This window comes from Hypanus sabinus, chromosome 28 (assembly GCF_030144855.1).
Source record: "Hypanus sabinus isolate sHypSab1 chromosome 28, sHypSab1.hap1, whole genome shotgun sequence".
Classification (NCBI taxonomy): Eukaryota; Metazoa; Chordata; class Chondrichthyes; order Myliobatiformes; family Dasyatidae; genus Hypanus; species Hypanus sabinus.
In genome coordinates this window covers 27,105,988-27,121,314 of record NC_082733.1, presented here as the reverse complement: position 1 = coordinate 27,121,314, position 15,327 = coordinate 27,105,988, and the positions used below count along the sequence as shown (strand labels likewise).

The 15,327-nt window shown below is 36.3% G+C and overlaps 2 protein-coding genes across 4 annotated transcripts in view; one reads left to right on the top strand and one right to left on the bottom strand.

Annotated features, from left to right (window-relative positions):
- dmxl2 (Dmx-like 2) overlaps positions 1 to 8,925 on the top strand; it is a 149,743-nt gene extending 140,818 nt beyond the window's left edge. For all 3 annotated transcript variants that reach the window (XM_059952796.1, XM_059952797.1, XM_059952795.1), the window contains 5 exons: positions 2,439 to 2,516; positions 2,799 to 2,890; positions 3,465 to 3,517; positions 5,501 to 5,718; positions 7,409 to 8,925. In XM_059952796.1, coding sequence (XP_059808779.1) covers positions 2,439 to 2,516; positions 2,799 to 2,890; positions 3,465 to 3,517; positions 5,501 to 5,718; positions 7,409 to 7,618 — 651 coding nt within the window. In that variant the 3' untranslated portion in view covers positions 7,619 to 8,925. The remainder of the gene's footprint in view (positions 1 to 2,438; positions 2,517 to 2,798; positions 2,891 to 3,464; positions 3,518 to 5,500; positions 5,719 to 7,408) is intronic.
- Positions 8,926 to 9,055: 130 nt separating this feature from the next.
- gldn (gliomedin) overlaps positions 9,056 to 15,327 on the bottom strand; it is a 35,553-nt gene continuing 29,281 nt past the window's right edge. Inside the window, exons 6-10 of the mRNA XM_059952798.1 lie at positions 14,164 to 14,289; positions 13,990 to 14,076; positions 13,780 to 13,905; positions 12,843 to 12,996; positions 9,056 to 11,134 (exon numbers count right to left, since the gene is read on the bottom strand). Of these exons, the coding sequence (XP_059808781.1) occupies positions 10,663 to 11,134; positions 12,843 to 12,996; positions 13,780 to 13,905; positions 13,990 to 14,076; positions 14,164 to 14,289 (965 nt within the window). The 3' untranslated portion in view covers positions 9,056 to 10,662. The remainder of the gene's footprint in view (positions 11,135 to 12,842; positions 12,997 to 13,779; positions 13,906 to 13,989; positions 14,077 to 14,163; positions 14,290 to 15,327) is intronic.

Genomic DNA, 15,327 nt, shown 5'->3' with positions numbered 1-15,327 from the left:
ACACAGTCCAGGGATGTGCTGGGGGCAAGCCCACAGGTGTTACCATGCTTCTGGCATGAGTTTAGCATATCCACAACTTACGAACTGTAACCTATACATCTTTGGAACGCAGGAGGAAATCAGAGCACTGGGAGGAAACCCACACAGTTAAGGGGGAGAAAGTACAAGCTCCTTACAGCCTGCGGTGGGAATTGAAATGCAGTCGCTGGTGTAGTAAAGCACTGCACTAACCACTGTGCTACTGTGCTGCCAATTATATAATGCTTTGATGACTCTGGAGAAAGATTTGAGTGGATGATGTGACATGAATTTGACTTGCATTTCAAAACCCTATGATAGGTATAAAGGGCTTGTCTGCGTCTTATATAATTCTGAGTATAGTGGATTTGGTTAATCGGGATGCATCAGGACCAGTACATTTTGGCCCAATTAAGCAGTTGCCCAATTAGCTGAAGTTTCATGAAAATATTTAAAGAGGCATTTAAAAAAAAGACAAACTACCATTTAACTGAGTAACAAATTATGCATTTAAATGAAATGCAGAATAAATCAGAACACTACCAAAACTACTACAATACACAAAGTGCAGATAGTGGATTGCCTTCAAACAGTGCTTTCCACAACTGCATTCTCTAAATGTTCATTTTAATTGCAACCTTCAAGGTGATTGTCAGTACCTTTGAATTGTTGAAGTAGTGAAATAGATTCATTTTCACTCCTGGCCATTTTAGGATGCTTAAAACTACAGTGAGTAAAATAGTTCTGAATTCTCTTCCTTTTTATTACTTGCCAATTATCAGTGACAAAAATCACTAATTTGAACAAGTGACGCTATTTCAAAATTTTGCTCTAAGCAGTATAGTAAATAATGGCCACACAACATGCAGTTAGAAAATGTTCAGAAACAGTTGTCTACCCCAATTAAACAGCATACTGTCCCAAATAAATGAAGAGAACCCTGGTTATCTGCTCGATTTTGGTTTTGTTTTTTTCTAAGAGTTGTCCCAAATAAGTAGCTGTCCCAATTAACTTGAATCCATTGTAGTTGACACATTAGGATGTCTAAAGTTCAGTAGTCATTAGGAAAAGGAAACATGAATAGCAGTCAATTTCCTTAAGTAAGATGTCTCAAAAATACTTTTTACCTTCCTGAGAGTGTACAAGTGGCACTTCTGTTCACCATCTCATTTATAAACTGCTATTGATTTTAATAGTGATGATTTTTCCTTTTGGGCCAATTTGTGTCCTCATTCCTGGAATAGTACAGAAGTTTTTGGTTCAGAGGCAATTTGTGATACTGAACTGCCCTTGAGAAAATTTCAAATTTTAGAAGATTGATTTTCCTAATTACAAATCTTGACACAACAATTGTAGGAAAATCAGCTGGGAGGATTGACCAGATGATTATTAATGTAATTAAATTAAGGAACAGAAAATCATTTGGTGTCCCGGGAGCAAATCCCAGCTATTAATCTTGAAATTAAAGAGGTCAGGAAATTCAATATTGTAACCAGGTTTTTTTTTTGTAAACAGATTAAACCACATTAGTTGCAATTTCCGTGTTAGTTGGAAAGGGGCTGCTTGAAATATAAAACTACTATGCTTCCACCACGAACTCTGAATAACGTGTTATTTTGGCTAGTCTATTAGATAAGGTGTTTCTTTTCGTTGAAACAATAGTGTGCATTTTAATTTATTTCATTGCTCAATATTCTACTCAGTGCTGCATATCTTCCATCTCCGCACCAGTGCTTACACCAGGACTTGCCTATGTTACAGCATAAGTCCCAAAATCCACCCCAGGCAGGTGCCTAAATGGACAGCAGAATCTTCCACTTGGCCAAATGCCTCTTTCTCATAATCCTGTGAGGCAGCACAGACCTCTGTAGAGTACCCAATTCTGAGACTTGAAATATACACTACGTCCATAAAGCCGACACATTAAATAGTGCACTTGCAGTAGTTTCTTTAAAATGAGTGGGAAGAATTGGCTGCGAAGAAGTAGTTTTTAAATTTGGTTAAGTAAAATAGCTAATGAGTTTATAATTATGTGTTGATCTTTAACTTGCAAAAACAAGTTAATGATATTTTCAAAGAGGTTGTGAGTGGCTTTGAATGTGTAGATTTAAAGGTGTACATGGAAGTTCAGCGACAGGACAGGGTTGACAGCTAGTGAGCCTGAGAATTGAGTTTCACCTTTTCTCTCAACTACTGTGTGATTGCAGACTACTGCTGGCATTGAGGTGATCTGTAGCTGTACTGATGTGGTGAAAGCCAGGCTTCCAGTGGAAGACCACATCCAAGACCAAGCAAACTGTGGCCTAAGGGCAAGCTGGCAGTGGTAGATCTGCCCTATTATTCTTTACTCTAAAAATGCTCTTGTAAAAGTTTTGACTAAAATGTTTTTTTAATAAATGTGTGTCTTTTTATATCTGCAGTTGGGGGTGGCAGATGGTGAAGGATTCCTCAGCCTTTGGCAAGTCAACCAAACTGGATCTAATCCCAAACCTTACCTTGTAAGTTGCAAAAGTGATTTTGAGACTTGTTAAGAATGTTCACCTGTTTTGTTTGTTGAATAAATAATTTCCTCTTGGGTATTATAGACTTGCTAAAGATGGGTTTGGTATTTCTTAATCCCTTCAGGGGAATTATAGTTACCTTTTTTCGGTCAAACAGTAAATGTCATATTTAAGAAATTTTATTATTAAGTTTGTATAATTTGTACATAAGAAATAATGAGTAATCAAGAACAAAAACATTTTGAATTTTGTGATATAATGATTTTTGTTTAATTGCAGAGCTGGCAGTGCCACAGTAAAGCTGCTGGTGACTTTGCATTCGTTACTTCTTCGAGCCTCATAACCACTGCGGGCCAGTCCAATGACAGCAGGTACAATTAACTCTAGTACAATAATAAAAGTAAGTTTGCTAAGCAGTAGTAAGAGGTCATTTTCTAAAGTTTCTCTAGAATGTTTTTCCTCCTCAGTTTAAGTGTTGGCATATTTTGTTTATATAATCAATATTATTTATTTGTCCCTTAACAAAATGTTGCAAATTGTAAAACTATTCTTTAAGAGCACATCTGCAATTCACCCCTAATCTAAATGTATTTACTCTATATTGAATCCTTTGTGGTGCCTTGTGAAGAAAGATCATCTTGCAGAGTGTACGAGATAAGCATTTTCTGCCCCCTCTTACTCTATAAGACACAACAAAAGGGGGCTGCGGAATGAGGAACCTTCAGCAAATATACTGGCATAAATTTCACAAACAAATCTTACAGCTTGGTATAGTTAGTAGGAGAGACCAAGAATGGAAACAGTAAATGGATTCCTTTGTGTACCCTTTATTTGGGTGTTTTAATCACCAACATCTGTATTTTCCACGATAGAACTGCTGAATATTAACACAATAAAACAAATGTTAGAAATGTTACTAAGTGATATTTCTATTTCCCTTTACAGAAATGTTTGCCTTTGGGATACACTAATTTCGCCACATAACAGCCTTGTGCATGGTACGGTCATCGTTAGTAACCTTTATAAATGCTTGTTGGTGATTTTTAAAAATTAATTCTATAAGAACACTTCTTATAAAAATAATTTCATAGCATTCTACTATAGTTGTAAGTTTATTAGAAGAAATTGAACTTTACTCTGTTTTAGTATACTATGATGACACAGAAATCACAATGAATACTTCTGATGCACATAGTATACAATGGTTACAGTGAAGGAAAACCTGTGATAATATTCAGATACCCTGAGCATTGAAAACTGAGGCTGGATGCTGGTTGGGAAGATTTTGGAGTTGATTGTTAGGGATGTGGTTTTGGGGTACTTGGAGACACATAATAAAAGACAGCATGGTTTGCTTAAGGGAAAATCTTGCCTGAAAGATCTGTTGGAATATTTTGAAGAAATAACAAGCAAAATAGATAAAAGGAGCATTGGTGGATGTTGTGTACTTGGATTTTCAAGAGGCCTTTGACAAGATGCCGTGCATGAGTCTGCTTAACAAGAGCCCTGGGTATCACAGGAAATATACTAGCATTGATGAAGCAGTGGCTGATTGGCAGGAGGCAAAGAGTGGGGGGATAAAACAGAATCTTTTCTGGTTGGCTGCCAGAAACTAGTGGTGTTCCACAGGGGTCTGTGTTGGGACTGCTTTTTATGTTATATGTCAATGACTTAGATAATAGAATTGATGACTTAGTGTTCGTGTTCGTGGATGATACAAAGATAGGTAGAGGGGCAGGTAATTTTGAGGAAGTAGAGAGGCTGCAGACTTGGACAGATTAAGAAGATATGCCAAGAAGTGACAGGTTGAATACGGTGTTGGAAAGTTTATGGACATGCATTTGGTAGAAGAAATAAAAGCATAGACTATTTACCAAATGGAGAGAAAATTCATAAGTCTGAGGTGCAAAGGGATTTGGGTGTCCTTGTACAGGATTCCCTAAAGGTTAATCTGCAGGTTGAGTCTGTGGTGAGGAAGGCAAATGTGATGTTAGCATTTATTTTGTGATGTAAAGGTTTTGGAGAACCTAAATGTTGCCTGGATTGGAGTGTATTAGCTATAAGGAGAGGTTGGATTATTTTCTGTGGACCATCAGAGACTGAGGGGTGACTTGATGGAGGTTTGTAAAGTTATAAGAAGTATAAATAGGAGAGATGGTCAGAATCTTTATTTCCAGCATGGAAATGTCAAATAATAGAAAGCATAGGTTTAGGGTGAGAGGTGGAAAGTCTCAAGGAGATATGCAAAGCAGAAACGGTTGCAACATTTGAGAGGCATTTGGGCAGACAGAGGATTGAGGGAAACAGACCATGCACAGACAGGTAGGATTAGTTAGATTGGCATCGTGGTCAGTGTAGACATGATGGACTGTTCTTGCGCTGTACTGTTCTGCTTTACCTGATAATGACATCAGCTATTGAAAAGGACTGCCACACCAGCCACCATTGAACATAGATGTGCTGCTTTAATGAAAGGAATAGTACTTTGGCAATTCTTTCCTTGGAGTCGTTACTGAACCATCATGCAGGCATAGGTTTCCCTTGCATTCACTTTTGGCCTAACCCTTCTTGTCTTTTTAGTATTTGTAATGATTATTGGTGAGTTACAAAACCTTTTCAGGTTCTCAGAAGGCGCTTGGCATTTTTGTTCCCAAATGTGATAATGCAGCTCCTGTTGACCAGTTTTATGTGCATCAAAGGGACACAGATTTCTGCAGATGCATAAGGAGCATGCACTGTAAATGTATAAAAATATTGCACTAAGTTCATTCACTTGGTCCTGTATTTTTACATGATGAACTAGAATGACAATTTGTATATTAATGGGTAGGAAGTCAGCACAATGTTATCGAAATAAAACTTACCATAGTTCTTGTTCAGGTTCTATAATATTCATACATGAGTAACTTAGTAAATTATGGTTAACCATTATTCTGAAGATTAAAGTTTTTTTTTCAATATTTTCCTTCAATTCCCCTTAGGCTTTGTCTGCCATGAAAATGGTGCCACAGTGCTTCAATATGCACCAAAGCAGCAACTTCTTATCTCTGGGGGCAGGAAGGGCTTTGTCTGCATTTTTGACTTAAGGCAGAGACAGTTGTTACACACATTTCAGGCACATGATTCTGCTATTAAGGCACTTGCTTTGGACTCCGCAGAAGATTATTTCATTACAGGATCAGCAGAGGGGAATATGAAGGTAAGGCTCATTTTGAAGAAACTTCCATTAAAGGCTGTCTTGACAAAGACCTTTGCTTCAATCCCTAGTTATATGTGTTACCTACTGAAATCCACCATCAGGGAGATTTTTGAAGTTCTGATCTGGATTTTGAATATAATAAGGCAATCAACTGAATATGGCCCACTACACAGTTAGCGGGGTCGAGATGTATATCTACCAAAGGGGGTGTGAGCTAACTCTCTGCGCTAACTTTCAGTCACCCTTGGGCAAGGCATAGCATCTGCTCAGGTTTCCCAGTCAGGGTCACGTGAAGCCAGGCAAGCAGCTGGTGCATATCACAAGTCCCAGTTATGCAACCACTGATGCCAGGCAGACAATCTCTGAAAAGTACTGATAATGGTTGGGGTCACCCATTTTGTAAAGGCACTGCCCAGAAAAAATCAATGGCAAACAAAGAACAATCTTGGTCAAAAGATAGTGTTTGCCCACATCATATGACATGGTACATAATGAACAAATTAACACTCCGTTAATAAAAGTTCAAATTTACCCATGTATTAGATGATGTCAGCAAAGGAAAGCATGTATTCTGAGCATTACTACTAGAATTTCAGCCTCTGGATTTTCCTGTGCTGTCACTGCCTTTTTATTTATAGAGCTGCCTGTAATTTCATTGTTGTAGCTACAAAATTAGAAAAATAGAAGGCTCTGTATTGTTCACATTGTGTCCTAATAATTTAGCATCCTATACTTGTTCATTTTAATACATTGTACTTAGTAAATATAGTGTACTAACAGGTTATTTTAAAGGTGCCAATTAATTATAGAAACATAGAAAATCTACAGCACGATACAGGCCCTTCAGCCCACAAAGCTGTACCAAACGTGTCCTTACCTTAGAAATTACCTAGGGTTACTCATAGCCTTCTATTTTTCTGAGCTCCATGTACCTGTCCAGGAGTATGTTTTTTTTAAATCATGTTTGAAAACTAGCAAGCTTGTGTTCTTGATTTGCACCTCAAATTTTGTTTAGCTTTCATTTATTGCCAAGGACTTTTTACAAGAATATTGACAGTACAAAGGAATGTGCACCACTTGTGTTCAGAGATCTGAAACTGTTCCAGGATGAAGTTTTGTTTTGGTTAAAGGTCCTGTGTGGCTACAAAATGATTATGAAAGAAAACAAAATTAGGGCATCCTGACATTGGCTGCTAATGGCAATCTCCTTGAGGCCCTGCAGTGAAACTTATTCTTTGATACTGATGCTTTTCCCAACCCCTTTTCTCAAATTCTGCCTGCTCCCAATTATTTTTTTATCCAGAGCAGTGAGGTTGATAACTGATCATGTCCCTTGCCCTTTAATTAGCACTCTGTTCCACTTCACTGTTTACTTTGTCCATCTCCCTGAGATGTCATTGTTAGCACATCTAATGCCCTTCAACATAGAAAGGCTCATTTGCTATTGGTGCATGGCCCTTCTGTAGAAATGCATGAAGTTTTAAAAAAACTTTTACTAAACTTTTTAAAAAAGTCTAAGCAGCGATCTTGGTGTACAGTATTAGAACAGTATTTTAAGTAATCTTTTGCCTAATTTTAATTATCAAGGAAACTGACTAAATGGACATATTCAATAGGTATAGAAGTAACAATAATTGACATAAATTTCAGAGTATTATTAATGCTCTGATATTTGCATATTTGTTTTCAGGTATGGAGGTTAACAAGTCATGGATTAATTCATTCATTTACTAATGAACATGCCAAACAGTCAATCTTTCGCAATATTGGTGCAGGAATTGTACAGCTGGAAATCCGGCCAGACAATCGTACCTTTTCCTGTGGAGCAGATGGAACTTTGAAGACGCGAGTTTTGCCAGATTATTTAAATATCCCAAGTGGAATATTTGACAGCTTGTAGTTTACTGGGTTTCTTCTGTTTGGCTACTATAAAACATGGGCAACTCCCATATAATGTGGGAATACACAAGCTGTTAGAGAGTGCTTTGTTTGAATGGAAAAGAGATCCTAGTTTCAGCTCTCTGCAGAACAGTTTTAGTAGCACTGGATCATGGAAGACTTGAAACATGTATGAAGAAAGTAATTTGAAGAAGTATAGTGTGGCTTTGTGATGTAAAGGCTTAAGAATCCATATTATAAACCCTTGATACAGACATGCATGTACTGTATTATTACTTTTAAAAGCAATGCAGTTGCAGGTTGTTGATAATGCACTGTGAACACAATGCAGAATCTTTTGGTGTACTGTAAGTGAATGGACATTAAAAGTATGTGCCCATAGCTAAAATCCATCAGCACTGAGGAAAACTATGTAATAATGAATTGGGAAATCCCACATGTGATGATGGTGTGAGTTGATTTCTAGAATTAAAATTCTTCATTTTCTCTTTTGAAAGAATTTTCAATGTTAACGCAGTAGCAGATTAATGGTCTTAACTACAGGATGCAATGCAAAAATGGGACCCACTGTCATTTGGATGTATAGGTTAATTTGACAGTTTAGAGATTTCCTTTTAATTTAAACACTCATGTTAAATGTATTGAATGACTCATTTAATGCCCTTATTGCACACTTAAATCTACTGAGACTGTTGTACTTATTACAAACTATTCATCATATTATTGTGTAGTGTAGTCTAATAATGGCATTATATATCTACTGTATACTTGAAAAGCAAAGAAACCAGATGGTATTTTTGTTCATTTTAAATTAGCGTTATTGTTAGTTTATACATTAAATCTGAACATTGCACTATAATATAAATTATGAAATGAAAACATTTGTATTTAAAATGGAAGAATCCTATAATGTGTAAAAGATTGGATTTCCTTGAATGAATGTCTGGCTTAACTGGCCCAACACTTTATGTAATATTCTGAACATTTAACTTATTCTGTGAATTAAGATAACATGCAATCAAGAGCTGTGTAAGGTCTTCTATTTTGCCTGTAATATACTTTTTAATTTATTGTATGTTTGTTTCCTTGTATGTACATCTTGCTAAACTTGATAAGTAAATCCTGAGGACCATGAGACAGTATTTTGACACATTGTCTTCTCATATTTTGTCTGTATTCTGAAACAAATTCATTGCATTTCTTTGTGGACTGAGCAAGATATGGACTTTACATCTAGCGCTTTGAACTATACCTAAAATAGTTGTGTGTCCCAGTCTTTGTAAGTTGAATAAATTTTTAATGTGTGTAGCTAACTGTCTGCTATATCATCTTTGTTGTATTAGTAGAAAGTAACCAGCATTTGTGAATCTGTGGTATATATACTATCTGAAAAATGGCACCAGAATTGTAACTTGTGAAGGTGTGACAGTTGTCCCACCTTTTCTTTTAGTACTGTGAATAGTGACAGCACAGAAAAACAAAAATCTCCCAAACTGTGGGATATCAACGATAATCTCCTTCCTATTCATAACTTTCAGATAAGTCAACAGCCATCTGTCATTAATGTTCCTCCTGTTACATCATAATTACCAAAGCACTTGCTGTAAGTCACAGCATGGCTGCTCTGGGCCCTCTGTTCTTGAGTAATCTCTCAAAATTACACTTGGTAGTTGGACCCTGTTATAATTCATTAAAACCCAACTCTTTTTTTTAAAGTAAAACAGTCTAAAGATCTTTTTTGGATTTGAGAAGTGATAGACAGAGATGCTCTTCGTCCAGATAGCCCAACTGCTCTGCACATGGGAACAGTTGTATGAAATAGTAATCTAGCACATCTACAGTACTGAAATTCCAGTCTTGCATTCCCCTTGTTACAAAAAAACCTAAAGGAATGATTGTAGTTTATTGTAAATATCATAATTAAGAATGTGTATATATATCTACAATACTGTACATCAACATAATTACCATTTTAAAGATCATTTTAAGAAAAAATGTAGAATTAAGAAGCATTACTACTCGCTGAACAGCATCATGCACGTGGTACATTAAATTATATTAACTGAAATTTGTTCTGCTTAACTTTTTATTAGACACTAATATAAACGGCATTTACCACAATGTTGGATTACAAATCATTTTAACAAGGTGTAAAAAGCACATTTAACAATGTCCACTTATTGCTGAAATTCTTAAAATAATGCATTTTCAGTACTCTGCTTGAATGGCCAATATTAAGAACTAATGGCAATTTGTGTTATTGTACAATATCTAAATTATTTTAAGTCTCAAATTTAAATACTGAAGTTGTACTGCACATTTAATTATATTTGCCATAGATATGTGTACCTTATACATATTTGCAGAATGTTCAAGAATAATTACACAGCAACCATTTACTCAAACTTGTGTACAAGGAGTTTTTTTTTCAATTTTGATTATTTTATTCATTATATTATTATATTTGATTGTTTATATTCAGAATCAGACTTAACATCACCGGCAATGAAATACTTGATGAATAAATAGAGGAAAAATTACTGAGCTACAGTAAGTACCGGTATGTATATTAAGGTACTGTAGCTACCAATCCAAGAATGTCTGTATTCACATCACGTTTTTTTTTAAACTCTCCAGACTAGAAATGAAGGATCGCTAAAGTGTTTTAAAATAGCAGATTTGACATAAGTGGTGGCAATCTCCATGCGATGTATTACATGGTGAGTAATGGTCTGCAATGCTGGTGCCACTGCAAAGGGGCAGCTACCTTCACAAATGTGGCACGTAAACTACAGTAGAAATGTAACCTCTACTTCGTTACATGTGAACTAGTTTGATACCATAAACCTCTAACACCTTGTGAAAGAAAACATTTAACAATCCATCATAGAAGTTGCATGTCATATTTTAAATATTAGATAATTTGTGCAAGTGTCAAAATATTAAAGTTTTATCTACATGGCATTAGAGAAAATTGTCTTGTGAACATCTCAAATTAGTAGCTGCACCAGTTGCACATTCATGAGTTATTGCTGTCCTTCACGTTTATTCAACTGGTAAAAATTGTAAACCATATTTCTTTAAACAGCCATTTTCCCATGTATGTAAATGATGATCATGTGGGTCAAAGGATATCATTGTAAGCATTTCATTTGATGATCTTAAATCAAAACTTACATCAATTTGCTTCTCTTTCAACAAATCATACGCAAAAGCTATTTTGGAGTCCTTGGTATCAGTGAGGTAGAGGATCCCACGTGCAATGAATGCATTCCCCGCCTTTGATTTGGGGTAAGTGGTGTTAATATTCTGAACAATCTCGAATGATTTCTCACTAATTTCAATTTGGCCAACAATTATGTTTTCATCATTACTAGAAGCATAGATTATCCAAAGTCCATTTTTGTCTGCAGTTAAATCAAAGTATGTCTTTGCATTTTGAAAAAGATAATTACGATTGTTGTGCAAAGCATTTTCCATTTTCATACGTTGGAGCTGTTTCCCATCAAGTGGAAATCTAAACCAAACACCAAGAAAAGTTAATACATTTAGGTACTTCACTACAATTATTTTCTGTCCTATTTTCCATCAATTCTAGTGAACTAACCATCTATTTTAAAACAATCATTGTAAATGCTAATATAACGGTATTAATCAACAGTTAATGTGTAGCAGCAAACAAGAAACTTGTGAGTTTTTTTTTAGTAAGTTCACAAGTGGTCAAGGCTGAGGCTAAATTTAAGTGTCCCAAAGTGTTTCGTCAATGAAATGCTCCATGCACAAAAGGGCGGGGGGGCTAGGGTCAATATTTTGCACATCCACACAGGATATAAACCAAAATAACACTGCAGTCACCTGTACCAAGCGCAACAGCACATTTTAAGAGGGAAAATAGATACTGAAAATTCCAATAATAAATTTAATGAGTTTCATATTGTCATCTAATGAACAATTTTCTCAAAAATCAAGACTCCATTTTCTTGATTAATGCAGTTCCTATGTACATCAAATTGTAGGAAATGTATCAGTTTACATATCCTCAATGAAATAGAGATTGTAGTCAGTCAATGGTTAACTTTGTATAAAACTGATGTGATGATAAACCCAACTTCTGTATATTAAGGCCAATGTCCATTTTGTTTGTGAATTGAGAAATTACATCGGCAGTAACCGGGGAGGGTAGATTGGGGTAATTCACCCACATTTGCTCCATCATCAAGGACTCCCCACCATTTAAGCCATACTCTCACTACTGTCATGAAGAAGGAGGCACTGGAGCCTTGGTTACCACACGACCAGGTTCAGGAACAGTTATCACCCCTCAAACAACATCAGGCTCCTGAACCAGCCCTGATAACTTCACTCACCTCAACACTGAACTGATTCCACAACCTATAGACTCACTCTCAAGGCCTCTACTTATGTTTTCTATATGTATTACGTTTTTTTTGTACTTTGTGTTGTCTTTTGCACATTGGTTGGTTAACCATCTTGTGTGGATTTTTTCATTGATTGTGGTTCTTTGTACTTACTGTGAATGCCCACAAAAAATGAATCTCGGGGTAGTATATGTTGACATATGTTCATTGATAATAAATTTATTTTCAAATTTGAGGAATAGTATCACTGGAACACCTGTGACCTTGGTTTAAATATCTTGTATTGAAAGACAACACTTGAGGATTTGGTTTAAATATCTCCTATAAAAGACAAGGCTATTGTATATTTAGAATATTACTGTTCAAATTTGAGATGATAGACATAATCATAAACTTAAGTTGTTTTCTCTCTATGATTGCATCAAAGTTTAGCAGATGCACTCTACCTTGTGTTCTGCATGCCCATTATCACACAGACCCTAGATGTAGTTCAATGTATAAAATTATATCTAAAAATATTTGCCAAAGTAGTACCTTTTAATTGAACCTATATTTTAAATAAATTATTTTAAGCAATCAGTGAAATAATTTGTATTTAAAATTAAAAGTAATTAAAGAACTTGTTCATCTGTATCTAAACATTACATTTAAATTTATGTTGGCTAAATCAATGCAAGAACTTTGGATTTGTTAACATCATCAGAATATAGAGCCCACAAATGTAATCTGCAAATATTCCTTTTTAAATAATAGAATTTGCAGTGGACTCTAGGAATCCAGACATCAATAAAAATATTTACTGATTTTGTACTCATTGTTCTATAAAATACAATTAAATGTACTCACTTTATAATATTATCGGATCCTCCTTTGTGGTAATAAATTGAACCATTGTATATTGCATGACCACAGCCATGGAAAAAGTACGGTAATGTTATAGTTTTGAAGTTGGTTCCATTCTTAAGTGCTTCCAAATTTTCATATTCTTTAACTGTGAGTCCTATTAACAAAATGCACAGTTAAATAATAGTCCTTCATAAACATACTATGGTCAAACTGCCTGAATGATAACGTTCAAAGTAAACTAAGCACACAAACCCTAATTTCTTCATGTTTTGCCTCAATGTGATAGCCTTAATGGTATCTGATGTGTACAACTTGTAAACCAAACTGGAAAAAGGCAGGGCAACGAAGTTCCAAAAGAATGAAGACAAAAGTAACACAAAAATACATCAACACATGGAGAGGCATGGTGAACAGTTGAAGAGTAACAGGCTAAACTCTAGTTGGAGCTTGCCACAGGAAAAAAATCAGTCACACCTAAGTGGGCCTGGCATGCTATCCATTGCATCTTTCTTTGCAAATCAGACTGTCCTGGAGGTGGGTCACGTTGAGGTGGAAGTAGGGAAGAGGATTGAGCATTAGACCAAGTCCTTGGGCCGGCAGAAGCATTCCTTCATTCAAAGTATCTGGAACTAGAAATGACCAAGTTCTTAACTGAAAAGTCCTGTGTTTTCAGTGAAGTAGGTAATGGTATATTTGCAAATGGACCATGCTCAATGATCACATGAATAATGCAAATACACATGGTGGCTGTGATTAGTCCTTGAAGGATTAATCCATGCTCTGTTGTTCACTGATAATAGAGATTATAATAAAGAGCGCTAACCAGCATTACCATAATAGTGTATATATAATTTGCTTTTCAGTGTTTTGATAATAGGAAAACTTGGTTATGTTTAGATATTTGATAAATTTGCAGCTAAGTATATTAATAGCAAACCTGAGAAGTGTTCAACAATCCAAATCTGTTCATTATGCTTCAGTGCAGGATCTTCCATCCATGCTCCAAATGTGTTATCTATCTTTGTCACGTTATAAGGGTCGTCCACTGACCTTATGATGCGTCCTGTTGAGAGATATTGCTTAAAAGTTAATGCAAAAGCAATTACTCCAATACCACAATTAAGGCCAAAATGAGATGAAATAATACCGGCTTTCTTTGAAAATGAGGTCTGTATTTTCTGTGCGGACATCCTTCTGATTAAAGTGCCGTCATTAGGTTCAGCATGGACTTCACCTAAGTTTGAACACAATAGTGAGACAAGGCCTTCTCAACCAGGACTGCCACATTTCCATGGAAGGTTCAAATGTAAAGGCCCATTACCATAGCTAACCAAGTTCTGTTGTTTCTTGGACTTTCCTCTGGAACCTGGGGGACCAGGGGGACCTGGTGGTCCTGGAGATCCTGGTGGTCCAGCTGGGCCCGGTGGACCTGTAGGACCTCTCTGACCTGAGGGAGGAGGAATTGCACATTGAAATATAAATCTGTCAGTAACAGTTCACTGAGCACAGGTACGAACTACAAAGAAACAGTACCTAGATATGTGATCATTTACACAACCTACGATCAAAAGCAGTTTTCTGAATAAGTGATGAAACTCGCTTATTAAATCTGTAGGACGTTTTCATTGGACTCCGTCCCCCCAAAAAGGGACTGATATTAACAAAAGAAAGGTGTTATATTTATACAGCACCTTTAACAAGTTAAAGATGTCCCAGTGTAGTTAAAATTCAACCGTAATGACTTCAAATGTCATTGGGCACCAGGGTAGCATAGTGGTTAGTGTGACACTATTACAGCTCAGGGCATCAGATTTTCAAGTTCAGTCCTGGTGGCCTATATAAGGAGTCTCTGTATGTCCTCCCTCTGGAATGTGTGGGTTTTCTCCGGGTCTTCCAATTTCCTCCCACTGTCCAAAGATATACTGGGTATGTTAATTGATCATTGTAAGTGGTTTCATTATTAGGTTACAGTTAAATTGTGGTTGTCGGGGGTTGCTGGGTGATATTGCTTGAAGGGTTAGAAAGGCCTATTCCACACTGTATCTCTAAATAAATAAGTGTTGCTACTCTGAGTATCGGAAACAGTTGTTAATTTATGTGCAACTTACTCCTACAATCAGCAATATGATGATGACCATACCATCTACTGTTCATTGAAGGATAAACATAGAAAACCTACAGTGCAATACAGGCCCTTCAGCCCACAAAGTTGTGCTGAACAAGTCCCTACCTTAGAAATTACTAGGCTTACCTATAGCCCTCTATTTTTCTACGCTCCATGTACCTATCCAAAAGTCTCTTAGAAGACTTAGGAGATTTACCAGGTTGCTGCCTGCTTTAGAGAGTATGATTATGATCAGAGATTAAGGGAGCTAGGGCTTTACACTTTGGAGAGAAGGAGGATGAGAGGAGACATGATAGAGGTGTACAAGATATTAAGCGGAATAGACAGAGTGGACAGCCAGCGCCTCTTCCCCAGGGCATC